This window comes from Rhipicephalus microplus, chromosome 7, assembly GCF_043290135.1.
Source record: "Rhipicephalus microplus isolate Deutch F79 chromosome 7, USDA_Rmic, whole genome shotgun sequence".
NCBI classification, from domain to species: domain Eukaryota; kingdom Metazoa; phylum Arthropoda; class Arachnida; order Ixodida; family Ixodidae; genus Rhipicephalus; species Rhipicephalus microplus.
The window spans coordinates 77,127,600-77,154,279 of record NC_134706.1 but is presented as its reverse complement, the minus strand read 5'-3'; the positions used below and the strand labels follow the sequence as shown (position 1 = coordinate 77,154,279).

Here is a 26,680-nt window from a genome sequence, read left to right as displayed (position 1 = left end):
TAAACAAGAGGTGGCTACCTACTACTACTACCAGGACTACTACTACTTTTACTACTACTTCTACTACTACTACTACTACTACTGCTATTACTATTACTACTACTACCACTACTTACATCAGAGACACAATACTTATGGCTTAAGTAGCTTCGCTCCTAAATATGGCTCTATATTTCGGGATTAATTATATTCCTTCCTCGAGGACTGACTGTTCGTTGCATCCGGTCAAGTCAGAAGCTAGCAGGTTTTTTTCGTGGTGTGCCCGCCTTTACCTTCGTCCTTCCGCCGTTCATATTGCTGCAAAGTTTTCTGCACTGGTTCTACATACGATGAACATATACGCTCTGAAGGGTTCAAGTTAAGCAGTTAATGGTAATAGAGGTTGTTTGGATATGCCAGGGCTCTAGGAATCACCTCTTTGCACGGCTACCTTCCGTGTGGATGGCCAGGATGGTGTCGTAGCTGAGGGGATGGTATGTCTTTTTACTGTGTTGTGTTAAGGTTCGTGCAGAGTAGAAGCTACTACGTACAACGCTTTGGTCTTGCTTTCCTTTTCCTGGAAAGTATTTTTGTCTCACCAATATAAGTGGCACGGCAATAAGTTCAGGGAAGTTCCTAGACTAGACCAGGGAATCTCTCAGTAGCCCGGGTTTCGGTCACGGCAAGAGTAACTCAGTCACTGATGGAGGTTTGTGCGCCAACCGGATACGCTCCTTCTCAAGCACCCTCATCGGTTGCACCCTGACTTTCGAAATACATGAAACCATGACTCAGTAGGATTTTTCAGGAAAATTGGCAATGTTAGTGCCTCTATTTGCAGAAGATGGCATGTGGGGGCACATCCTCAGTTTTTTCATCATCTGTATACTCAGTGAAAAAAGCTCTACACGTAGGCGTTGGTCAGTAGTGATCGCGTCTTCTTTTCGTTTTCTTTGGATCTGCAGATAACCTTTGCGTGGTTTAAGAGCGTCTTGACAACTGATGTCTTCAGGAAGTTAGAATGATTAGAACTGAATTTTAGATGTCCCTCTATGTACATTTATTTCCAGTGAGCCCAAAAGCTAAAACATCCTTCCACCCCACTTTTTTCCGTCCCAAGAGGCCACATGGAAAATAAAAACTACATTGTGTCAATTGAATTGCCTGCTCGATTCATTTTTCATGTGCTACAAAAATGGCGACGTTAGACTCCTTTCTTATTTGTAGAATTCACTCCCGGAAGAGAAATGTGGTACGTTGAGGGAGAACTCCATAAGTTAGCTTATTTCATTCATGGTCAGGTTCGTCTTTTACCTGAGGCTATCTTCTTTGATCAGGATGACCAGACTCACAAAAATAGCGCTCACTCGGAATCACTCAGACTCATAGCTGTATTTGTGCCTGTGTGAGCTGTATTTGGGTCTGAGTAACTGACGCCTCTCATCACAATATTCAGCTGGTGTATCAGTGATGGTTCTCAGAAATAACTGGGAGTCGGCTTGAGTATAAACGGGAGAGTATACGCAAAGCAAATGGTAATTGTGAAGTTTAGTGAATACGTGTAACCATAGATCGACAGAAAACTGTAAAGCTCACTCAAACTCACTGAATAGATACATTTTGACCTTAGGGCTCATTCGCAATCACACTCACTAAAGTTTTCTCAACTGCAATCACTTAAATTTAAACTCACCAACAGATTACTCCCCGCCATTCACTAAGACTGAGATTTACGACTCGATCTGAGTCTGAGTGAGCCTAAGTGACTCTACTAGTGTGTTAGTTTGCCGACTTCTGATCTTGAGTAATGTTTCACAGGTGAGTTGGCAAAAAAGACTGGTGCCCAGCGACAGTATCTGATGTTTTATCAGACTTGGAATACCATGCTGCTCACAGAATTGATACAACACATAGAGAGTAAGTGGCCTTATCTTCATATTTACAACACGAAAACAAGAGGTTGTGGGGCAAGGTTTCAAGGTACTGAAGATCTGCCACAAATGATTCTTTTTAAGTTTTTGCTAGTGAAATTATTGTTCCCTTATAAGTTTAGTGATGCGGCTTTATCTTGGTCAATTTCTTGAATTAATTAGTACTGGTGGCTGTATATGTTATGTTTTTTTGCTTTTGTGTGCCCAACAATCATAACTGCTGCATCATTTGTCTCAGTAGCATATACATTGCAGAACTCAGCTACTAACCCTAATCTTAAGGGTTCGGTCACAACCGCGGTAGTTGCATTTCGCACTGTGGATGTACAATTCATTCAAACTAATTTTGCTATGAAAATAGTAGTGAGGGCTCTGGCAAGGCTGTATCCAAAAGTTATAGTTGAACATGTAGGAAAACAAGTGTAGTGGCGCTATAAATGGGGTCATGAGCCTCGCTGGCGGTGTGCTAATTCGAGCAGTCTGCGTGTTATTGCCTACAAAATTACGCAGTCACTCTGTACTTCGAACACATGGTTACATGGTTTCTTTATATTATGAAATGTGCTTGATCACCCATATCATTATGATTATTGTAATTTTTCCCTTCCTTTCGAAGCTATGTTTTAATTGTTTTTATGTTCATCATGCACAGGAGATCCCAATTCAGTCTCCGACTATGGGACCTCCTTCTGTATACTGTCTGTAATGACTTTACTTCAAAGTAACAATAAAATTTGATATGATTTGAACACAGTGGCTCTCATTGTTGTAAAGGGTTTTATGTCGAGCGCGTCCTTCTCGTGGAGATGCAGTTCAATGTCAATATGAAGGCGCGAGATGCAGTAAAAATAGGTCACAACTTTGCCACAAAGGCGAACTAATGAACGCAGTTGCAACACATTGGGAGGTCACGCGAATAATGACAAGTATATCGAGTCGTGCCCGGCATTTTTCACGCGCATATAACGCACGAAACGTACAGACAGGTATAGTAATACGCGAATAATGGGGCCAGTTGTTACTTCGCTGTGTCTGAAAAGCGCGCCCTTTTTGCAAACGAAGACTGTGCAGCGAGTGTAGCGACCATTGTGCACCCTGGTAACTACAACAGAATTGTTCTTGAGAAAGCACAAGGCATTCTATTGTCCACGCAGTGAGGTAGGAGCGTGAGCTTTCTCCTCCCCCTATCCGCGTGCAGCAGATGAGAGTGCGCGTGGGAGATGAAAAGTACGCGTGGGAGATGAGAGCGCCTGAGGCGCACGTCACCGCGTCGTGACGATCTGGCGTAGCGCGCTCATTGCGCCATCTCACCACTATTGCTAAAAGCACGATAGATCCCCCGAGACGGCTACCGCCAGTAGTAGTTGGTATATATAAATAGCTAGTCGTTTCAGCCTTGAAGGAGGTCCTCCTTCATGGCTCAATGGCTGACACCTCGAACTCACAAGCGAGAGGTCGGACGTTCAATTTCGCACACCGGAATCTATTTCTGAATTGTTTTGCTTTCTTTTGTTTTCATATATAAATATACGTATACATAGACGGTGAATAGTGGCGACGCTAGCGCCAAAATCTTGCCAAGAGTTTCCATACATTTGCTATAGCAATAAAACAATAAACGATTAATTCAAAAACAAAAGTGCTTGGGCACCTGCAAGACACGGTTTAGCATTAAGCTATTGGGGTCTGTATCTACACCATCGCTGAGCCTGTATTATTACGACGGCAAAATAATGGTCTCGCTCTATTCGCGACATGCGACATACGCAGCCACAACAGATCGAAAAATCAGGTGCAAATTTCGATAATTGCAATTTTCAGCAATCTCTTCATGTATTGTTCATCTTCTTGATAAGCTTTGGGAATGTTGACGGTGCGCTGAAAACGTACCATGTAATGGGAAGGACATTCTAAGGTTGTTTGGGCAAAGCAATGTCTATGTTTATTAGGTATATACTTGCCACACATTTAGACACATAAAGTTATTAAACCATTCTCGAATCTTTAGATGTGCTGGATAAATGGAGAAACTTTGCTACAAAAACAATAGATGCCAAAATCTGTGCTGAGACTAGGTAGCAAAAAGGTTAGCCAGGTCGGCGAGAAAACAATTGCCAGAAAATCGGGAAACAAGCAAGAAAATAACGAACTTAGGGCAAAGCAAGTCGCCAAAGTATCCATTCATGCTCAAAAATCGTCTCCACATTTTTGTTTGCAAGGGTAATGCAAATGACCTTTGAAAAAAACTGTAATCATGTGCAGCACGAACACCTCAAAATATAGTTCCTGTGATTTCAGCACACAATATCGACATAACCAATCGCTTCATGAATGATGACGTATTGTTTGCGCTGTTCCAAAATTGACTCTTCACGCCGCTTGCAAGATTTTTCTTGCATTGACTAGAGGTCGCAGCAATACAAATAAATCTACAGCATGATGAGTGTGCCTAAAATCACAGTTACTGGCACTTGAACATATATCACAGCCACTTTCACAATATTTCTTCCATGATATATCCAGAATCACATTGCGTACTAAACCTAAGAAATAATACAAGCTGTTCATCGGATGCCCCAAATGAATCAGAGAATTGGTGGGAGAGTTGTTAGGAGACTCTAAAGTGAACGCTAAAAATTTTGGACTGATTGATTATTTGATATGTAGGCTGTAACGTCCCAAAACCACCATAATATTATGAGAGACGCCGCAGTGGAGGGTTCCGGAAATTTGACCACCGGGGGTTTGGGTTGCACCCAAAGCTGAGCACACGGGCCTACAGCATTTTCTATGCAGCGCCTGCATAGAAAATGCAGCCGCTGCAGCCGGAACTCATTTCCAAGACCTGTGGAAAGGTGGCTGTACCTTAACCACTAGACCATCGCGGCGGAGCTAAGAAAAAGTTTGGAAGATACCACTTTCCACGGCGATTGACAGAGTTGAGGCCTATCTACAAAGAACCGGCCTGCGCTGTTCACCGACTAAATCGGAGCTGCTTCTTTACAAGCCCATTCTGCGGGGACGTCCCCCCAAACACCTACATGAGCAAAGACCATGTGACACCATCACGCTTCACCTTCAAGATGGCAGCCCTATCATGCACGCCCCTAGTATCCGGGTCCTCGGTCTCACTATATCAGCCAATGGCTCTAACGGCTTGGCTCTGAGCAAGATCTCTGCTCAATCTCACAACGCCTTACGTCTTCTCAAACGTATATGTAACCGAAGAAGTGGTCTCAAAGAAGAGAGCGTTCTCCGCCTTGTGCAGTCTTTTGTCCTGTGTCACATCACCTACGTTGCTGCTTATCTGAACTAGTATCGTGCAGAACAAAACAACTTCAGTACCCTCATACGAAAGGTCTACAAGCACGCACTTGGCCTCCCTAAATACACCCGCACTGAACTTTTCAATCAACTGGGAGTTCATAACACCGTTGCAGAACTCATCAAAGCCCAACAACGCAGTCAGCTAGAACGGTTCCCACTCACTGAAACGGGACGTTCTATTCTCTCCACGCTTGGCTTCACGTATCATCAGCAACAGGGCCCCAAACAATCAATTCCGCATAACATCTGCAGCTGGATTCACGCGGATCCCATCCCTAGAAACATGCATCCTGGGTACAACAGAGCCTGGTGCCAAGCTCGCGCTAGAGCCATCACAAAAGCCCTTGCCCACGAACCTGGCGCCACATTTGTTGACGCAGCTCAGTATCCTCACGGCACACGTTTTGTAGCTGTCGCCACACGCAGTGGAGTCCTACACCATGCAATCAGCGCCACTACTTCCTCTGCCATGGATCCTCGCTCACGCGGGCTCAGTTCACCTACGCCTCCTCATTCTTAACGAGGTCACCCACTCTCTTGCGCGAGCCCTTGTCAAATACGTTGGAGTACTGGAGACGAGATGGACACCAGGGACAACCTGACTACCTACAATTATCTGGTTAAGAACTTTTACCTCAGACGCCGAGCCCTTCCCCCACCTCACCCCAAGCTCAATTGGGTACAGGCCCCCACTTTGAGTCTAATTCAAAGAAACAGGTATCCCTCACCTGCCCGATTTCACCTCATATCCCCGGATGTGTACATAACCTCCCACTGCCGGTGCTGCGGCACTCACCCGGCTACGCTTCCGCACATGCTGTGGGAGTGCCTGGCAGAGTTTACACACATTAAAGCCACGACCCTTTCGCCGAAGCTCCATGAGGCTCTGCGAAGCTCTGCTCTTTACGACCAAACATCGGCGACCTAGCACGTCCGGGAAGCAGCGTTGAGGCAAACCCTTGATGTCCCCTCACGGGAGGCTTAGGCCCGGCCCCCTAAACATGCTGGTTTCTTATAAAAAAGTTTATTCCTTTTCCTCCATACCACTTTCCGCGGAACGCGACTGTGAAGCATGCGAAAGGAAGGTTAGCAAGACTTAATTCTTTCTTGAGTGGAACGTCACGAAAATGATGCTGAGCATGCGTGCAAACCTTATAAGTACAGACATTCATGTTAAAAGTTTGCATATTATTTATACAACCAGTCGTTTGTATTTGCGAAACGACCATAAGAAAAGCATGAGTATCACCATGTATGACCATCACAAACGGTGAGCTGAAATTGAGTGCTTGTGCTTGCGAGAGTGGTAGCTCTTTGTACTTTTGCGAAACCAAGCATTTTCGCTCATTTTGAAAGTTGCAGTCTTTATATTACTACGCAATCATTTCTGAGATTGGTAAAGAAACAACAACTGTCGTGTTGGTACTAGAGAGTGATGCTAATGCGACCTGTGAATCGCTGAAAAGAACCTATTTTTACGTGTCTGCTGCCGAGTTCATAAACTTTAGAGCATACAGAATAGGAAGAGCTCAGCTCTAGTAAGTAATGATGTGCGTCATAACTTAAATGATTTATGAATATTGAGCTGTGGTATAATAAATGTTGTTGAAGACGTTGTAATACTTGAGCCATCTGTGTAAACGTGTATGTATCCTAGATATGGCATGCGTACCTGATTAAGCGCTTGTTGATGAGCAGCTTGGATGAAGGTATCTCTTTTTCTGACGATGCCATCTACTGATAACTCTATGGTTCGTATTGCAAGCGCCCAAGAGTAATAGTCAACTTCTGAGTTCCGAAAGTAATTCTTTGGAGATAAAAGTAGATTATTTTCTATTTTTTCATTAACATTGCTTATATTGAGTCGCTATGGTAAGGCTGCTCAATGTCGCTCGTGGAACGCCTGGGCAGACGCACAGTCCCCTAGCTAATAGTACTTGAAGTCACTCCTCTGAAGTTCGGGAAAGACCTTGTAAGACTGCTCCAGAATATGGAATTTGTTCGTATTAAAACACTGTGAAAAGCGAGCATGAATGATACAAATCCAGCCCAAGGTGTCCCAGGAATTCTGCAGAGTGTATTCGCTAGCATATTGACCTTGTTTTCGAGTTTCTTTATGTGAGGTGGCCATGATAGCTGCCGATCAAGTATTACTCCGAGGAATCGATGCTGTGTAACAATCATTAGTTGTTCTCTTTCTAAACTGAGATTGAGATTTTTAACTTCCTACGGATGAACGACAATACAGCTGCCCTAGCGTGCAACACAACCATTGATTTCCTATAAGAAGTGGTTAATATTTATACCGTCTTGCAATGCAATATAAATTACCAGAACGTCAGTCCCAGATGCCTACATGCACGCACATACTGCATATAAAAAGTATTTCAACTGAGAAGCCAGTCTTTTTTCTAAATCAGCCATAGTTCAAAAGGGCTGAGTACGCTTCCTTGTGCCACCCCCTTTCTGACTTCATGTTCAGCACTTTCTTCTTCGCTCGTCTAATTGCATATGTTACGTAAGAAGGCAGGGATGGTTAGTAGAAGTAGAGGAGGAAGAAGTGAGAATAGGAAATAAACATGGCGTATGAGCCAGGCCACGTCTCCCATTCATTGTAACGTCACAAATATATTGTGACCCGATGAAAATTTGAAGACCACCCCAAAGACCTGCCGGACAGTCCGAGTTCCAACACACTTAGCCGAACGTCAGTGTGAATGACTCTGTTGGATGCCCTTTTGATGTCTAACAACACGGCGATCGTGAAACCACAACAGGCGTGTTCATGCTCCATATACGTTACTATATCTTGTATTGCATCCATTGTGCATCTCTGTTTTCTTAATCCTGTTAAGCAGTTGCACTATAAATTGGTTCTGCTACAACACCACTGAAGTCGCGCCTCAATAATTTTTTCCCATTAGCCTACATAAGTTACTTGTGAGGCTGATTGAGTGAAATTATTCAAGGCTCATGGGCGTCTTAGCTCGTTTTAAGATCGGAATGATGCGAGCGAGCTTCCAAGACTCGGGTGCCATTTGTCGTGTCGATAGATTGTTGTAAATAGCGCTGCCGCAGTGGTGTAGTGGCTAAAGTACTCGGCTGCTGACCCGCAGGTCGAGGGATCAAATCTCGGCTGCGGCAGCTGCATTCTCAATGGAGGCGGAAATGTTGTATGCCCATGTGCTCAGATTTGCGCGCACGTTAAAAAAACTCAGGTGGTCGAAATTCCCGGAGCCCTCCACTCCGGCGTCTCTCATAATCATATAGTGGTTTTGGGACGTTGAAACCCCACATATCAATCAGCATATCATCGCTTGCATAAGAAAATACACGTTCACTAATCAAGGAGGCGCGTACTTATCGAACATTACAGTCGACACAAAGTTTTCTGTGCGCGTAAACTTGCAGACGCAAATAAAAACGTCTCTTCGACTCGGATGTAACACCTAATAAAACACCTCATATCCTCGTTGATTTTTAATATTTTTATGTGTATCGTTTCAAAAGGAAGTTGGTATTTTGGGTAGCGTTATGTCATACGAGGCCGGCAGCAGTTTTTTTTGTTATGAACACGCATCGCGTCTGTCTTCAAACAGCGACCCGGGAAGCAGAACGACGTGTTTTAAGGGGCGAAGCTCCTTTGGGTGTGGGTCGTGTTTCTCGTAATTTTAGTCTCTCATAATCATACGGCACCTGTCATAAACATACGGTGGTTATGGGACGTTAAGCCCCACATATCAATCAGATTGTTGTAAGTATCTAAGAGAAAGGTTGTGCGTGCTAGCCCATTGTCCTTAGCATATCGTACATGTAATGCTGTCCGGTCCTGAGACCGATTTTTGACGACAGGTTAATATAGAACATTGCAGCTTGCTTAACGTAAATATAGGGTCTACTTGACGCTGCTGGGCGCAATAGCAAGCACTAATTTGCTGGCTGGCTAACGCAACAGAATTATCAAGTAAGGCACGTTAAGATAAGCCGGGCCTACTGATAAGTTGGTGAAATTTATCTGCAACCACAACTTCCCGTTTGTTCAAGACTACGACAAGAGCACGAAACGGGAAGCTCTGTGGTACAGGGCCACTAAATACCCAAGTTACAAGCAGATTCTCGGAAGAAGTGTGTGCGGGGTATGACGTTGGGCAGCCTTAGAAGCCCTCAAATCCATTTGTGGGGCCAAGAAAGGCTTTATTTTACAAGTATGAGGCCAGTTTGACCCTGCTAATTTTCGAGGACCCCGTTTCTTCCCTTATGCTTGCTTCATTCTTTTCTTCTGGTGGTCCGCCAGCCCTCAAAATGATATTATCATTCCTAGCCACGCATTGAATCTTGTCGCGCAGTTCTGGGTGCTACCACTTCCGGGCAGATCTTGTTAGAAAAGCGCCTTTAGTGGTCTCGCAGTGAAAAAACGGACGTCGCCACCTGGATGTTCTCCGAAAGATTCCGTGATGTCGAGCTGATTTGTCGTGTCATCATTAGCTGTCTATTCTTCAAATTGATACTTGGTTTTGTGAAGCTTCTCTTTTCACTTAGTATGCAGGTAGAGGATCTCTTCTGCCGCCAGCGAACGGCAGTTGGCAATTGTGTAAACAGGCCTCTCAGTCTGTTGCTTCGCCACTTCAAATGCAGGCGCCTTTCTCCAAAAGTGTTCCCCAAAGTCTTTCTGCCTAAATTCCCGCTCTAGTGAGATAGTTTGGTCGCTTTGTCACCAATTCTCGATGTATAATGATAGCGCGCCTTTTCTTCGGCGAACTGTATAAGATACCCACGCAGCTTCTCTAAGCACCTTCGTCTTGAATGCTCAATTGCTCAATGGTGCCTACTTCCTCGGATGATTCTGGTAGGTGGCTTTTCTAATTTGGCAGTCGTTCCTCACATGCGGTCGTCTCCTCATACAGGGATATCTCTCCATTTGTCCTGGCTCCTGGGCTTCTTTCCCCAAATTCTGTCTGGTGCATCTCCTCAGCCAGCTTTTGTTGAATCTTGGGCACCAAAGGAGTTGCATGCCGTAGCTTCTCTTTTGCTGCAGTGAACAGCTTCCGCACCTCATAAAATGACTGAATAAAGTGATGTGCTTGTGACTGGTACTGTATCCCCAAGTCTCACCGAGAAGCTTTCCACATGACTTCTTAAGTTTAAATTCAGAATATTCGCGGTTTCGTTGCTCCTTCGGAAACAGGAATTGAAGTTCCGTTATCTCTATCGCATTGTCACTCTGTTTCCGTTCGTGGTTCGTACTCTCTTCACGCAACAATGAACACAACTCAATCATCTTGGCTTCCGGTGGTGCTGCCTGCTCCATGTTTCTATGAACTTTGTGTTGACACGGTGCAGTGTCTTTCTCGTGTATGAGCCGCTTGCTGTTATCTTGAAATGCAGTCTTCTTGTGAGTCTCTTCTGAAATAGCAGATGTCGCCATAATAAGTGCAGTCGAATCATCATCTTCAGAGGTTTTCTTTTAAGTCGTGTAACTATGATAGCTTGATGATGATGTTTGATGGTTTGGGGCGCAAGGGCCATTTTATGGCCAAAGAGCGCCAGTTTATCTTAGTAGAGATATGGACAATAATTGCGATAAGCGGCTGTATAATGGCCATAAAAGTCCTCGCGCTAGGGTGGTTAAAAACATAAAAGTATTAAAATTATGACCATGCCTTGAAAGGTGTGTGGTGTTAAAGGATGACAAAACCTTGTTTTAATAAAAAAGATAGTGGACATGTATAGCATTAGCACAAGTGGTTTGTTGAGTGAAGCCACCGCAGCGGAGACCTCTCTGGAGAGGTCATGCTACGGAATGCCCGGGTATTTGATATGAAAAGTACGAATTTCTTTCAAAAAAGCTAACAATGATTTATGAGTAAAAAGTAATAAGTGTTCGCTACTGACGAACATTGCAGGATGAAGCGGTATCTGTTGTCGGTAGGGTAATAGAATGTGTTGTCTTCTCAGCGTGTCTAATTCTTTACACTGGATTAGAATGTGAAGTACGGTGAGTGCTTCTCCACATCTTTCACACAAAGGTGGATCGCCCCCAGACAAAAGAAATGAATGTGTTTTGTGTGTATGTCCTGTTGTTCAACCTTGTAAGGATTACTTCTGTGTGTCATGATTTTGATACTGGTGGCCAATGACCAAGTTGCGGCTTGATGACATGCAATTTATTACCTGTGTGTGTGTCCCATGTGCTTTGTCAGTAGCCCCTTAGCCTTCGTTTTCAAGTCGAGTGGAGGAACTGGTATCGATGTATTGGAAGCCGTTTTGTTGGCGGTTCAAGCTAGCTGGTTCACCAGAGCGTTGTCTTGAATTTCGCGGTGTTCTGGCACCCAGAAGACTAAAATATGCTGCTTAGATGAGTAGACTGTGCATAAAAGCGAACAAAGCGAGACAAGAACAGGGTTCTTGTGCTTTTTAAGAGTTTTCAAAGCTTTTACTATGCTGAGGGAAACTGTATATATTACTGTCTTCTGTAGTTTTATTTGTTTGTTGTGTTTGACGGCCGTGAGAGGTGCAAAAGCTTCGCCGGTGAAAATGCTTGAATCAGAGTGCAGAACGCCGGCTTCCGAAAAGGATGGGCCGACGGCTGCGCACGAGACAGAAGTGTCAGACTTTGAGGCATCCATTAAGAACTCAGGACATGTGTATTTTTGTTGTAGTTCTCGGAAGTATGTTTGGATATATGGGACTGGTGCATGCTTCGAAACCTTCAAGAAAGACACGTCGCAATCTATTGTCTGCGATTGCCACGGTGAAAGGTATGGTGCAGGAGCCATCAAACGGTGTTCAAGTGGCACACCGGTTTCCTTTGCTAGGCCCCTCACACGGAGTGAGTAGCGATGTCTCATAGAAGGCCATTTCTCAAACACAGCAGGCTTGACATGTCATTATTTGTGGAATGTGATGGGTGATCCTTGTCTGCATTTACACTAAGATAATATTTAAAGGACGTGTAACATCTCTGTAGGTGGAGCGACCATTCGTTCAATTCTACGTACAGGCTTTCAACGGGGCTAGTGCGAAAAGCAGAATGGAGAGACGGACGTCTAGATGATGAACAGGGTCAAGCATTTTAAGGGAAGTAGGTGTCGCAGACTGATATGCTGTTGCGTCATAGTCTAGGCGGGTACGTACGAGGTTTTTATACAAATTCATTAACACTTCTTGTCGCTTCCGCACGTAGTGCGAGAACACTCTTATAACGTTCATAGCTTTTATGCACTTGTTTTTTTAAATATTTGATGTGTGCTATCAAGGTTAGCTTGGTGTATAAGATTAGGCTTAAGACTTTGTGTTCGATATTAACGAAAAGACTTTACCCATGCAGTTGAATATCGGGTTCAGGATGAATGCCTCTCTTCCCGGAGAACAAGACACACGTGCTTTTCTGTGCATTCAGTCGGAACCCGTTCTCTTGAGCCGAATCGGAGACATTGTTCAAACCAAGCTGAACCTGGTGCTCACACGTGGCCAGATTGCAAGATCTAAAGCCAAGCTGGACGTCATTGACATATGTGCCATAAAACATAGGACGAAGGATGGACAAGAGCAAAGAATTCAATTTGATGATAAAAAGTGTGCAACTAAGTACACCACCTTGCGGCATGCCTGTACCTTGAACAAACGTTTGGGGAAAAACGCTGTCTAATCGATCTCGGAAAGTCCAGTTTGACTCGTAACTTTCGAATATAGTAGGCATTCTGCCACGCACACCAAGGTGGGACAGGTCTCTTAGTATTACAAAGCGCCACGTTGTATCGTATGCCTTTTTGATATCAAAAACACACAGAGAAAGTATTGCTTATGAACTAAAGCGTTTCTGATCTGTGCCTTGATACGAACAAGATGGTCGGTGGTGGATCTACTCTCTCAAAACCCGCACTGAAATGAGTCGAGCAAATTGTTCGTTTCAAGGAAATGTACAAGTCGGCAGTTTATGAATTTTTCGAGCAGTTTGCATAAGCAGCTTGTGAGCGCTATGGACCTATAACTCGAAACTGAAGGGTCCTTGCCCTGTTTCAAACTGGGAATAACAATAGCCTCTTTCCAGGAAGTAGGGATAGCGTCACAGAACCAGATAGCATTGTGCGAACAAAGTAAGGTTTTTTGCGTTTCGATTGGTAGGTTTTTTAACATTTCGTAAACCACACGGTCAGAACCTGTAGAGGAATCACTGCAGAAGTTCAGTGATGTTTGAAGCTCAGCTAAGCTAAAAGCTTGGTTTTATCCCTCGTATCTTGTACATTTGTGTTCGAGTTTTAGTTTTTCAATTTTTGTTCTGTATTTTAGGAAAGCGTCAGTATAGTGTGACGAGCTGGACACCCGCTCGAAGTGTGCACTGAGGAAGTTCGCCTGATCTTCCATATTGTCACCTTGTGTGTTTACAAGTGGGAGTGTGTGTGCTTGTCTTCCCGCTACCCTACTAACCATGTTCCAGACTTTAGCTTCCTGTGTATACGTGCTGATAACTGATAAAAACTTCTGCTAACTTTCTCTTCTGGCCTGCCGACATCTTCCCCTGACCTAAGACTTCATTTTCCTAAATATTTCAAGATTTTGAGCTGTCGGTGAGTTCCGAAGCAACCTCAAAGCTTTGTTTTGCTGCTTGCGCGCATTCTGGCACCCAGAGTTCCACCAAGGCACACGTCGTTTTCTAGGGTGTCCATTCGTTTGTGGGATGCATTTTGTTGCTGCATCAATCAGGAACGCCGTGAAGTAGTTGACAGCCGCATTAATGCTTAAAGTGCATTTGTCGCGCCAACCTAAATGAGTGATGGTATAAAATATTTCCCACTAGGCTTTGCTTATTAGCCATTGGGGAACCTGTGGCGGGCATTCAGTTGTTTCAGATGTGCTAAAAACCATGGGAAAATGGTCACTTCCGTAGGGATTAGTGATGACTTTGCAGTGAAGTAGAGGCACAAGCGATTGAGATACTATGCTTAGGTCTGTAGAGGAATATGTATTGTTAGCGAGGTTATAATAGGTTGGTTTTTTTCGATTCAGGAGACACGCGCTCGATGAAAGAAGGAACTGTTCAATCAGTCGACCTCGGGCGTCACAACGAGGGTCTTCCCATAGCCTGCTATGCACATTCAAGTTTCCAAGGAAAACAAAAGTTTATGGAAGTTCATCAATTAAGGACTTTAAGTCATGTTTTTGTAGGTGATAGCTTGGAGGTACATAAAAAAGTTCAAATTGTGATCAGTTTGTCGAAAAGCACAGCTCAAATAGCCCCTGCCTCAAGGGATGGTTGGAGTTGAAAGTGTGTGCATGCAATTCCTTGATTCACGCGTTCGCGCGTGAATCAAGGAATTGCATGCACACAATCAAGGGATCAATTCACGCGTGCATGCGATCCCTTCCCGACGCGTTCTCCTGCCTTGAGATTTTATTTTCTTAAAGCTGTCAAGGTTTTCTACTGTTGGAGAGCTCCACAGAAACCTCCATGCTATATTCTGCTCCTTTCACGCATTTTGACAGTTAATGTTCCACCATAACACACGTCTCTTGCCGCGCAGTCTAGATGTTTGTGGGATGCACTTGGCTGCTGCGTCATTAAAAAAACCTGTGAAGTACTGCACAGCTTCATCTACGCCTAACCCGCATATGTCTGTCCAACTTAAGTGAGTAATGTTATGAAACTGTTCTCAGTCGGCTTTGTTTACCAGCCATTTGAGAACATGTGGAGGACATTCATATAATGTTGGTGTAGTGGAAACTAAAGGAAAATGGTCACTTCCGTATGGATAATTTATTACTTTCCACTGGAGACATGGTACAAGTGAAGGAGATGCGATACTGAGGTCTATGGAAGAGTAAGTTTCGTTAGCAAGGTTATAATATGCAACCTCTTTCCTATTCAACAGACAAGCACCTGATGAATAGAGGAACTGTTCCATGAGACGACCTCACGCATCACAGCGAGAATCACCCCGCAGACCACTATGTGCGTTCAGGTCCCCATGAGCCAGATAAGCTTCAGGTAGTTGGTCTATTAAAGACTGGAATTCACATTTTTCAAGACGGTGGTGCGGAGGTATGTACAAAGAGCAGACAGTGACGAAATTGCTTAGAATAACTGCTCGGACAGCCACCGCCTCGAGGGAAGTTTGAAGGAGTAATTGTGTACATGGTATCTCTTGACTAACTATAACCCCTACACCACCGGATGGCGGCGTGGCATCATTTCTGTCCTTTCGGAAGAATACGTAGTTACGTAAAGAGTTTGTGTTTGTTCATTTTAAATGTGTCTCTTGTACACACAGAACTCTAGAATTGTGTTCATGGAGGAGTTATTGTAAGCCATCGAGGTTTCGAAGAAGGCCTCGGATGTTCCACTGTAATATTTTTGTCTGCATATTGAAAAAAGATGCTGGTGTCTGTAAAGAGTATCCTGTGTTGAAATGAACTTGTTAATTCAGGTGGCAGGACGGTCGTCCGGCCCCGTTATTGGCTTTTTTGGCGCGCTTCAAGGAGCCGGCCACTCTTTAAGCACCAAGTGTAGCGTTCTATCGATTGCCTCCTCAGAGGCACTGGATACCGGCACATGCGATGTGGTGGTTTGGATTTCAGGCCTCGCCTGGAGAGGTGAAGCCTTGAGACCAGAGGACCCTGGAGTCTCCGGTCTCGATTCGCTAGGAGGCGGAGTAGACTGAACTGCTGCCGTCTTGGGGGCTGGTGCCACAGCCGACGACTCATTGTGCACTGGCCGAAGGATTGACGAGAGCTGGGGCAGCGTTGCCCCCTGACGCGCCGCATCAGCATATGTAGCGCCATAAAATGGCGACACTCTTCTTCTTGCTTCTTCGAATGTGATGTTATCTTTATTTTTAATTCGACGATCTTTGTTTCTTTTTTGGCCTGACACTCCACATAGTGCACAAGTTTGGTGACCACGACAGCTTTGTGAGCCGTGGCCATACCTCTGGCATTTAAAACAATCACTTGGGTTAGGTATGTATGGTCTAATCGAAGTCTTCGTGAACCCAGTTTGAATAGCTTATGGCAGATTACTGGAGGTGAACGCGAGTGTAAGGTGTTTTGTCGGTGTTTGCTTGTTGTCTCTTCTGAAGATAATCCTCTGTGCATTGGTCACATTCTGAGTCTTGTAATCCTTCAGAAGTTATGCTTCGGTCAGGCAAAGCAAATCAGTATCAGATACCACTCCACGAGTTGTGTTCATTGATCTGTGTGGTGTTAAAGTGATCAGAGTATCACTAGAAGTTGAAAGATTCTGTAGCTTCTCAAATTGTCTCGGAGTTCGAAGAGGTGGTATCCGCTGGTCATTTTGGTAATTTTGTACCCAGACCCAGGAGTTTCTGTAAGACACCTGGCTACTACAAAGGAGGATACAGTTCTGGCTTGCTTGCCACTTTTCTCAATACGTATAGCATGAAAATAGGAGAAGTTTTCATTTGATCGCTTGAAAAAGGCTAAGTTTTCGGTGCATACGCGCTTTAAGGCCGTACGATCACTTAACAAGGGAAAAGCTCTATGCATGCCAGTTTAACTTTCTTAAGAAGCGTTGGCGGCCACCAACCAAGGAGCCGAACAAGGGGACGCTACAAGTTTGTGGATGCTAAAACCTGCAGACGCCAGCCGTACAACGCTACTATAACCCAATGTGCCTAGACCAAGGTAGGCTATTTGCACAGGGTTCGCCCTAGCCGCCAGGAAGTTTGGAAGTAAACAAACGAGAGTAGAAAACAGGACAGATAAAAAATAAGAGATAAAGGCAAAGATGTAGGGAGAAGCAGATAGGAAAAGGCGACTGCCGATTTCCCCTGGGTGGGACAGCCCAGGGGTGCCGTTTACGTGAAACCGGGCCAAAGGGGTGGGTTGCCTCTACCGGCGGGGGGGGGGGGGGGGCTTTAAAGATCCAACCACCCTGCGTCAGCTCAACCCCCAAGATCCCCTTTTCCCCGGACATGGCAAAGCCACGCACAGCTAGGCGTGGAAGGGAGTCGAACCCCCCCCCCCCCGTTCGTTATGGTCCATGGTGTCACTATACACCAAACGCTTGCTTGCACAGACGCCCCTGTGGGGAGCTAGGAAAGCTTGCCTCTTCTCGATCATCAACTGCTGATGTCTTCCTTAGTTCTGACGTCTTTACGCTTTTCTTCTTATTTGCGTGCTCATTTAGTTTGCTCACATGGTCTTTGGTGAGGCCTTGGTATGAGTTTCGAGTAATCTTCCGTGTACTACACATGCTGAAGGCATGTCGGATTTTGCACTTCAAGCAAGAAACTCTTCATTTGCAGTCACGCCCCATGTGGCCTTTCGTTCTTCACGTGAAACAATCTTTATCGTCGGACAGCACTTGTTTCTTCTGTGTCAAAGACATGTCGGTAGGACACGCTTCCGTGGAGTGACGCTTCGTTGTGCGAAACACAGAAATCTTTCTTTCACCTTCGAGTTATCCAAAGGAGTTCGTCAGTAGAACAGATGAAGTCAGGTAGTCCCAGCTGTCACTCTGGGCTAGCTTGTTTGAAGAATGTTGACGACCGCTATCTCGCCTGCTGCCATCCTTATAGTCACTCTTCTCGAGGCTTTCTATATTGATTGAAAGGATGGTTAGTAGACTCTTAAGGCCCAAAGGATCAGCAGCGTGGTCCATAGCCCCTTGTGCGGCACAAGTACGGTGACATAGGACCACGACGTCTCGGGACAATACTCTAAGTGTGATGCTCTAAGACTAGCCGCCAGTTAAGTGGAGTCTCCCTTCAAAAACTGCTGCAAATAATGGAGCTTCTTCGTCTTTGTCTAAGCGGCGTTGTTATCAACAAGCTGGGCAACCGCCTCCCAGAACTTCGTCCATTTACGAACATCCTCATAGACGGACGCAATAGTGAGCTTCGGTAATTTGGTTTCCGTCCTGTCAGTCGTGAAGTGAATGTATGGGTAGCCATCACCAATCCATCTCCTACTTGTGTACTCGAAATGCCTGGCTGCCTGTGGACTGTGGAGTAGCTAGGCAGGATACGAATCGCGCTGTCCTCGTATCTGAAAATTGTCTTGTACTCGGCTTCAAAGTCCTCGTCTGAGATGAGAGTTTCCAAATCAGAGTTGATCTTCAGCTCGTCTTTGCCTGTTTTCAGCCTCTCGTGAATGAAACCAAGCTGCTCATGCGTCGCGGATTCATTGCGAAATAAGGCACTCGCTTCATTGAAGATGCGGCTGTTCAGGACTTGTCACAAATTCCGCTTCGCCTTGATCTTCTCCACATCTTCCAGGCCACTCGTAGCCATCGGTCGGTCCATTTTGGGTCGATCAGCACCGAAATTGGGATGAGGAGTGGGATATGTCGTGGAGCAGCCTTATAAGCACTCAAATCATTCGATGTAGTTAAAAGAGGCCCTATTCCACATATAAGAAGCCAGTTTGACTCTGCTATTCCTGAAGCACCTCGTTTCTTCTGTCGTGCTTGCTGACGTTTCATCCTCTTCCTCTGGTGGTCCGCCAGCCTTCGCGATAAACTGCACGACGCCAGCGTCGTGAACGTTTTTCTCATCGTCTGCGCATTACACTGTCAATTTTCTGCGCATCGATGTATGCTCCGAAACTTCTGTGGCGTTGATATGCCCTATCGGAGGTCGTCTGATGGCACTTAGACGTTCATAGTCTTCATCAAGGGCAGCATAGTCTCTAGAATCGGGAATTTTTGTACAATTATTCGAATTATCTTGCAAAAGCTCAGTAAAGCTTTGAACTGTCGCAAGTTCACTAATATGGTTGGCTAGTCGGAAGTGAAATGCTTTTCATTTCTTCAGTTGGCTGTAGCGCGTGATGTCAATACGGAATTAGGAGTGATGTATAAGGATAGGAAAATCATCATCCCCACGTTTTTCCAGATCCATTGTCCATCCCACAGCATTCACTAGACTTTGGGAACACTTGATAACAACTATGGAACTCGAGTAATTATACCAACAGAGAAAAGTTGGGGAGCTGTCATTTAAAATAGTCAAACTGAATTTGTCTGCGGCGCACTCAACAACGTTGTTGCGTGCATCACATCGATCACAACCCTAGATTATGTTGTGCTCAATAAATTCTTCTCATACAAATTTATAATAATGAGAAATATTGAAGATATTCGTTAGCTTTTCCACCAAAATTAGGCTTGAAGGCTGCAGGTAACTAATAATCACTGTTTTGAACTGCTCGCCGAAAGATACTTTACAAGTGACGAGTTCAGGAAAGTCTAAATCATTTAAGTGAACTTGGTAAGACGGTAGGTCTTTTCTGACGCACACATGCTCTCTGCTAGGACCACTTCCACGGGATGACTTATATTTAACGTAGGCGAAAATTGTCACTCATTCCTGTCTCTTAGATGCTAAGTATTGGAAATGTTTATTGTAAAAAAAGTTTACGGCAGTCAGCACACTTCTTTTGAAGACTTTTGGCATTCCACTGCAATATAAAGATATCATTAGAGTGCTTATTGATATGTTAGTTATCGCAGGTTCAACCCAAATAATTGACACAATAGTGCTTCCAGAGGCAGCAGGTAGGTTGTTTGCGTCCAATAGAGAAGACAGGATTGCTTTAAGTGCTGCGAAAAGCATTGGCAGTATCGATTGCTTGAGTGATGTAGAGGCACTGTCACCACTGAATGGTATTATCTCTGAGGCTTTCTGAGAATGGCGTGATGTTTGGATGTTGTAGCTTGGGTGAACACTGGCACTGTCAGTTCATATACTTTGCGACTGAGGTCGCGTAGGCGTTCGCAGCTTCGACGCGTAGGTTGGTGTACTTCAATGGACTTGTGAGTGGTCGCACGGGTGTGCTGTTCGCGGTTCTCTTGGTGTGTTTCTTGGCTGTTGTTGTGGTGTGCGCTTTGGTAGATCACGCACTGACTGAACAATATTTGGCTATGGAGAAGGTACATTGGTACGTTGATTTATTTCGTAGAAAACTCATACCGGTGCATTTTCGCCGCAGCTTTTCTTTGCGGGGAGCCTGATAATGAGGCAGCGTCATTACCTGTGCACTTGCACACTTAGGCTCAAGAACTGACCTACGCTTCTAATGGTGGTGATCTGAGCAGATCCTGCACCGATGTGTGTTACGGCAACTTTTCGCCATGTCTCCGAATCGATGGCAGTTATGCTTGACCGAAGTGCTAGACCAAAAGATTCCTCCACTGGGTGCCTGGTGAATTCTAAGTAGACTCTTCCTGGAATTGGGCGGTCATCTCGGAAAGTCATAATTACTGTGTGATTTGGACGCGACGTTACAGCTCCATTTTCCCGAAGATAATATTTTATTCGCCACCGCACCGATACATCTGCTGTATCTGTTAAGTACTCTAGGAGTTGTTCGTCTGAATACCTCAGAGGCACATGCTTTACTTTCCCAACGTTCCGAGTGAATGACTCTGGGATAAATGGCTTCCCTTCCAAGCCACCTACATTCGAATGCATCAGAATACGCTTTGCTGAAGCTAAGGAAGCAACGCTGAACCTGAAGCTTCCATATCTGTGGTCGTTAAGAATGACTGCGCTTTTTCTTTAACAGCGGAAACTACTTTGGCTGACACTCGATCGGCGTTCACTTTCCAGAACAGAGCACCTTTTTTTGTTGGACAAGAGACGACTGAGATGCCCTCAGCTTGCTTTTTCTTATACGTAACCAACGTAAGTGAGTCATCTTCCCCTATGCCTTATTCATCATATAGGTTATAACTTGACGTTTTATCGTCGAAAAGATTTTATTCCAAGTGAAGGTCCTTGCTCTCAGCTGCAACGTCATTCACTGCTGCGGAGCTCGTTGGAGCCGTTCTCGGTTATGAATGCACAAACGTACCGGCCTGTAAACCCCTTGGCTTTTTACAGTGTCATGTTGTATCACTCTTTAGGATTGACACACTTGGACAAGCATGCGAGTCGTGGCAATGGATACCAACCACCGTAGTGGTCACGTACTATCCAAGTCTTTCATAAAGGAACCTCGTACCTGTAAGGTGCCGAGCCCTCGTAGTTTTTTCCCGACGTCTTGGCACGCCAAGGAAAAAAATTGACGTCGGCGTAATAGTCAAAGGAAGGAAAAAGCATTGAACACTACACAAACAATGTGACCGACCAAAGCCTTCTGTATGGTTCCTAATTATTTTAGTCTTATTACATTTGTCTTGCTGTAGCTTTGCTTCGGCTTTGAGTGGAAACAATGAATTCTTTATTTTATGATGGCCAGCATTGAATCTCACTTTTTATAGGCCGCTATGCTATCCTTTCTATTAATATTTTTTGTTTACGTATTGAAGGTACACAGCTCAAGTTTCAAAAGTTCTACGCATGCTTTGACTGAGAGCTTTCGCTGCCATACATTTGAACATGAGCTGCTGCGACATCACGAGATATTGATGACCTTGCTCAAGCTGAAGGCACAAAAAGTGATCATAAATGAGTAAAGTAGCCAAGCCAGTTTTCTGCCGCCACCAGGTTGAGAAAGTAACCAAATTTGCGCTAAAGAGCCGCATCTGCCATCCCTGTGCCAATACAAAATTGGACTACTGAAAAGAATTGCCGAATTCTCGTCTTTCACTTATTTTTACTGATACACTCAGTTTTGCTCAGTTAAATGTTTCTTTAGTTTACAGAAAATTGGGGAAAGCGCACTATGAATATTTGATAAAGGTGAAGCAAACTTTCTCTGTCCTGATCAAGCTTTTTTTTTTACGTATACGTACGCAAAACACTTTTGAACGGCAATTTCAATGGGTATTTCAGGAATATACATATATAAAAAGCAAGATTGATTGATATGTGGTGTTTAACGTCCCAAAACCACCATATGATTATGAGAGACACCGTAGTGGAGGGCTCCGGAAATTTAGACCACCTGGGATTCTTTAACGTGCACCCAAATCTGAGCACACGGGCCTACAACATTTTCGCCTCCATCGGAAATGCAGCCGCCGCAGCCGGGATTGGATCCCGCGACGGGATAAAAAGCGAGAGTCTGAAGGCTGCCTTAAGAGTGTCTAAGAGAGTCTAAGAGAGTCTAAGGCAGCCTTAAGAAGGCTGCCTTAAGGCTGCCTTAAGAACTCTCACGCACTTGTGAGTGTTCTAGACGTCCTGGGGCCGCTGTCTTGATTGATCAACGTTGCGAATATTTTCAACCAAGGAACCAGCACGACTACTCGCTTTCTCCTTGCAAGACAGTGGCTCAATACATGACACGAGGACTCCATTTGTGTATGAAATAAATATTTGACAGTGTCATTAAACAAACATGACATTCTTTCACAATTTTTATGTTTTTCTACTGATGTGCTTTCCAGACAGCGTTCAAAGCAATGGTTCCATATTCTAAGGAAGAATTGCTCGAGCTTGACGTCTAAAAGTTATCCAGTTTGGCGAAGAAGCTTGCCACTTGGCATGACTGCAGATTACGCTGCGGAAAAAAAAGCGTGTGGCATGACCTATGGTCTTCGCAGTCCACAAATCAAATAGAACTGCAGTGATGAAGTTTTGGCGCACCGTGCGTGAAATTCGAATTCATGCTATGGGCCCCTGCTGTCTAGATATGCATGCCTACCACAGAGAAAGATATTGTATAAAGAGTGACCACTCAAGCCTTTTTGCGGCCCAGCAAGAAAGGGTCTGACCAACCAGTAGGTAGCATACCCATGCTCACTCTTATTCTTTTTTGAAGACATATAATACCCTCCTCCGAAGGACGACAAAAACCCAAGATTGGCATCAAATTCTGCAAAGCGAAATTTATTGAATCATGCAATTTTTCACATCCACTCTAAATTGTTTCTCGTGGAGGACGTTTATTTCTTTATCAGAAAAATTCGTTAAGTCACACTAGAAAGTGTTGTCTCTGCATTTACTTTGCACAAAGGGTGCAAATTCATGTGCTTTGGATGCACTGTACACTTATTCACTTTGCGGAAGCATGGTTGTGTAACCTAATGGTACGGACACTCGCTTCCGGAGCTGAAGAGACGGGTTCAAATCTCATAATCGGAAACAAAAGTTTTTGTTGTTGTATTTATGTGGAAGGCATTTTTGGGTCTGACTAGCCACTCATGGCGCTTAAAGCAGAGAAGTATCTCAGCCGAAGGGCCCCTACGAAGCGTCCTCTCTTTGCGGAAGTATATTTTTCTTTGTGCCTACTGCCCAATGTGTGCACGTACATATCGCTCCTGCATGTGATATCTAGATTTTAAGTGCTTGTTGCATTGAGCAATTTTTGAGTATGAAAAGTTGTATGTGCCCCAGAAAACTAGCATTTTCGAATAGATTTACTTGAATGTTCCGGGTGATGACCCCTTTTCTCGTTTTTTCAAAGGTCTATCTATCTATCAAGATATTTATCTGGATACCTATCTATCTATATTTGTCTATCTACGCATAGCAGCGGAGTCGCCTGGATTCGCAATTTAGGAGTGGATATGCCTGAATAGCTTACACGTAAAACAATCTTGATGCTCGAGGACTGTAATACATCTTTTTACAAATATGCAACTCTGCTTGGTACATGAATATCAATTAACTTTTTTACAGAACCACTGCTGTGTTCTCTTTGGGCGAAGTATGATTCTGTAGAACACGTGGACAACTCCACAATGAGCTATTTCAGAGGAGTTTGCCAAAAACCAATCTACAGCGGGTACCCAAAGGAATGCCCGAAAGAAAAAAATTAAAACCTGTTTCTTGAACTAAACATCTCAAGTCGTGGATTGTGAAACTTCAGAAATTAAAATTTGCTCACTGAAACAAAAACCTGCTTCGGACAGGTTGGCATGGCTAAAGAAGTTCTCCGGACAGTCCATACCTTTTTCCATTTTAGATTGATTGATACGTGTGGTTTAAAGCCCTGAAACAACCATAGGAATATGAAAGATGCCGTAGTCGAGTGCTCCGAAAATATCGACCATCTAGAGTTCTTTACCGTGCACCGAAATCTTTGCACGCACGCCTTCAGCATTTTCGGCTCAATCGAAAATGCAGCCACCGCAGCCGTAGTATGTTAGCCACTGGGCCAAAGAGGGGAGGCCGTTCTAGGTAAGTCCTACGACGTACATGTGGAGAATGAGGGCCGTTTCTAAGATTTTATTTTTGTTTTAATTGAAAATAATTTTTATACTTGGTATAAGCAAACTAGCCCAAGATGATAATTTGTAGCCACAAGAGATGCAAGTTGATGTTACAATTAGATGTTTACTACTAACGGTCGCTATTGTCAGCTTAGATACCAAGTAGAACTCTATTGGAGTCAGCTGGAAAGCATAATGTCTCAAATTTTTATAGTATTTTTCACTCTGATTATTTCGCATGTCCTCCTCATATGCAGAACCACGAAAAAATACCTGACTGTTTTCGTAGGAAGGGCTGGCTGAATTTGCATGTGTCCTAATTTTTCCAATTTCAATAAGACTGCCTAACCAAGTATTCTTTTTAGTCGCTATGGTACCTGCTTTGATTATGAAAGCAAAATTTCATTGACCATTGACTTATGTGTCGCTTTCGACGTTCCAACATCACCATATGATTATTTATTTATTTATTTAACATACCTTACAGGCTCTCGTTAGAGCATAGGGTAAGGGGGGCTTACAGAAAAAAAAAGAACAAAGAGAACGTATACAGTTCAAATATACAAATAAATGCAACATAACAGCGACACTAATAACAGTAATAGAACAAGGAATATACAGTCACCAAGTATATGTACCTCCATACAAATGTTTATGAAATGATGCTGATGTAGTGAGAGAGTAGTTTCTCGCGGAACGCGTTGTTGTTAGTCACTGAAACTATCTCGTCGGGAAAATCATTCCACAGTGAGATTGCCTGTGGCAAAGCAGATAAGTTGAACGCGCGTGTTCTGCCAAAAATACGCTTAAAGCTGCGCTGATTTCGCATACGTGCAGACATGCGATCCGGTGTGTGCAGAGAAAGCGCGTGGATTTCTGCTACTAATGTACGTGTGAAACAACACAAGGAGGGCTATCTTGCAGCGGATATCCAATGATTGTAAACCGATCTCGCGTTTAAATTGAGATACACTGCTGTGACATTGGTGATTCTGAGTGATGAAGCGGGCTGCTCTGTTTTGAATGGCTTCGATCATCTGTAATAAATAATTTTGATGAGGTGAACTAACTGGTGAGGCATATTCTAACTGTGGACGTACGAATGTTGAATAGGCTATTTTGCGGACGATCGATGTGGAGTAATGGAGATTTTAAAGTAAATAACCTAGTGTTTTGGATGCCTAGGAACAAATGGAAGTTATGTGGAATGACTATGAAAGTTTAGAGTCAATAATAACCCCTAGATATTTGTATGATGTGGTTCGAGATACTTTATAATTTTAATTTTGTATGAAAAAGTGGAAATCGAGGTTTTTCGGGAAACCGACATTATTTTACATTTTGAAGTGTTCAAGCTCATTAACCACTTATTACACCAACTGCAAACGAGGTCTAGGTCACCTCGAAGGGCCTCATGATCAGAGGGAGATGTTATGGTTCGATAAATGACACAGTCGTCTGCAAACAGGCGTATACGGGATGAAATGTTAGTCAGCAGATGATTGATGAAGATTAAAAAGAGTAGAGGGCCAAGGACGCTACCCTGCGGCACTCCTGAAGTGACTTCTGCGATATCTGAATGAGAATTATTTGCAAATGTGAGCTGTTCACGAAATGAAAGAAAATTTCGAAGCCATGTTAGCGTTAAGGAGTCCAATTTAAGAGAAGACAGTTTGGAAATCAGACGGCAATGGGCGACACGGTCAAAGGCCTTCGAAAAATTGAGGAGAGCGCAACATGTCTGTTTGTTCATGTCCAAGTTAGTCTGTAGATCTGCCGTGAATTCAAGTAGTTGTGTATCGCAAGAGAAACCTTTCCTAACGCCATGTTGGGTGGAACTGAAAAAATTGTTTGATTCAAGATGACTGTAAATGTGAAAAGCAATGATATGTTCAAGTAATTTACAGCTGATAGAGGTTAACGAGATGGGACAATAATTTTCAACCTGATCTTTACCGCCTGCTTCAAATATGTGAATAACTTTTGCGACTTTCCAGTCCCTAGGAAGCTGACCGGTACACAAAGACTGTCTGAAAATGTGAAATAATATTTGAGAGGACGTGAGAATTGTATTTTTTAGTATCTTTGAATTGATATATCTAGACCACTAAAGTAGAAACTTGGAGGTTGTTGATCAGTTTAGTGATGCCCTCAATGTTAATATCTACGGGTGCCATGAAAGGGTAATCAAGTTCCGGAAACTCAGGAATGCTAGAATGATCTTCCCGTGTGAAAACAGAAGAAAAAAATGTGAAAAAATTATGAGAGACACCATACTGGAGGGCTCCGGAAATTTTGATCACCTGGCGTTCTTTACCGTGCATCCAAATCGGAGCCCATGGGTTACATCAATTCCACCTCTATCGAATATGCAGCAGCCGCAGCC

The 26,680-nt window shown here is 44.0% G+C and overlaps 1 protein-coding gene across 3 annotated transcripts in view; it reads left to right on the top strand.

The window, feature by feature from the left end:
* The window catches only part of LOC142766986 (japanin-like-RA2), a 127,711-nt gene extending 103,790 nt beyond the window's left edge, over nucleotides 1-23,921 (top strand). For all 3 annotated transcript variants that reach the window (XM_075868201.1, XM_075868202.1, XM_075868200.1), the window contains 2 exons: nucleotides 1,798-1,896; nucleotides 23,762-23,921. In XM_075868201.1, the coding sequence (XP_075724316.1) occupies nucleotides 1,798-1,896; nucleotides 23,762-23,901 (239 nt within the window). In that variant the 3' untranslated portion in view covers nucleotides 23,902-23,921. The remainder of the gene's footprint in view (nucleotides 1-1,797; nucleotides 1,897-23,761) is intronic.
* The last annotated feature ends 2,759 nt before the right edge of the window (nucleotides 23,922-26,680 follow it).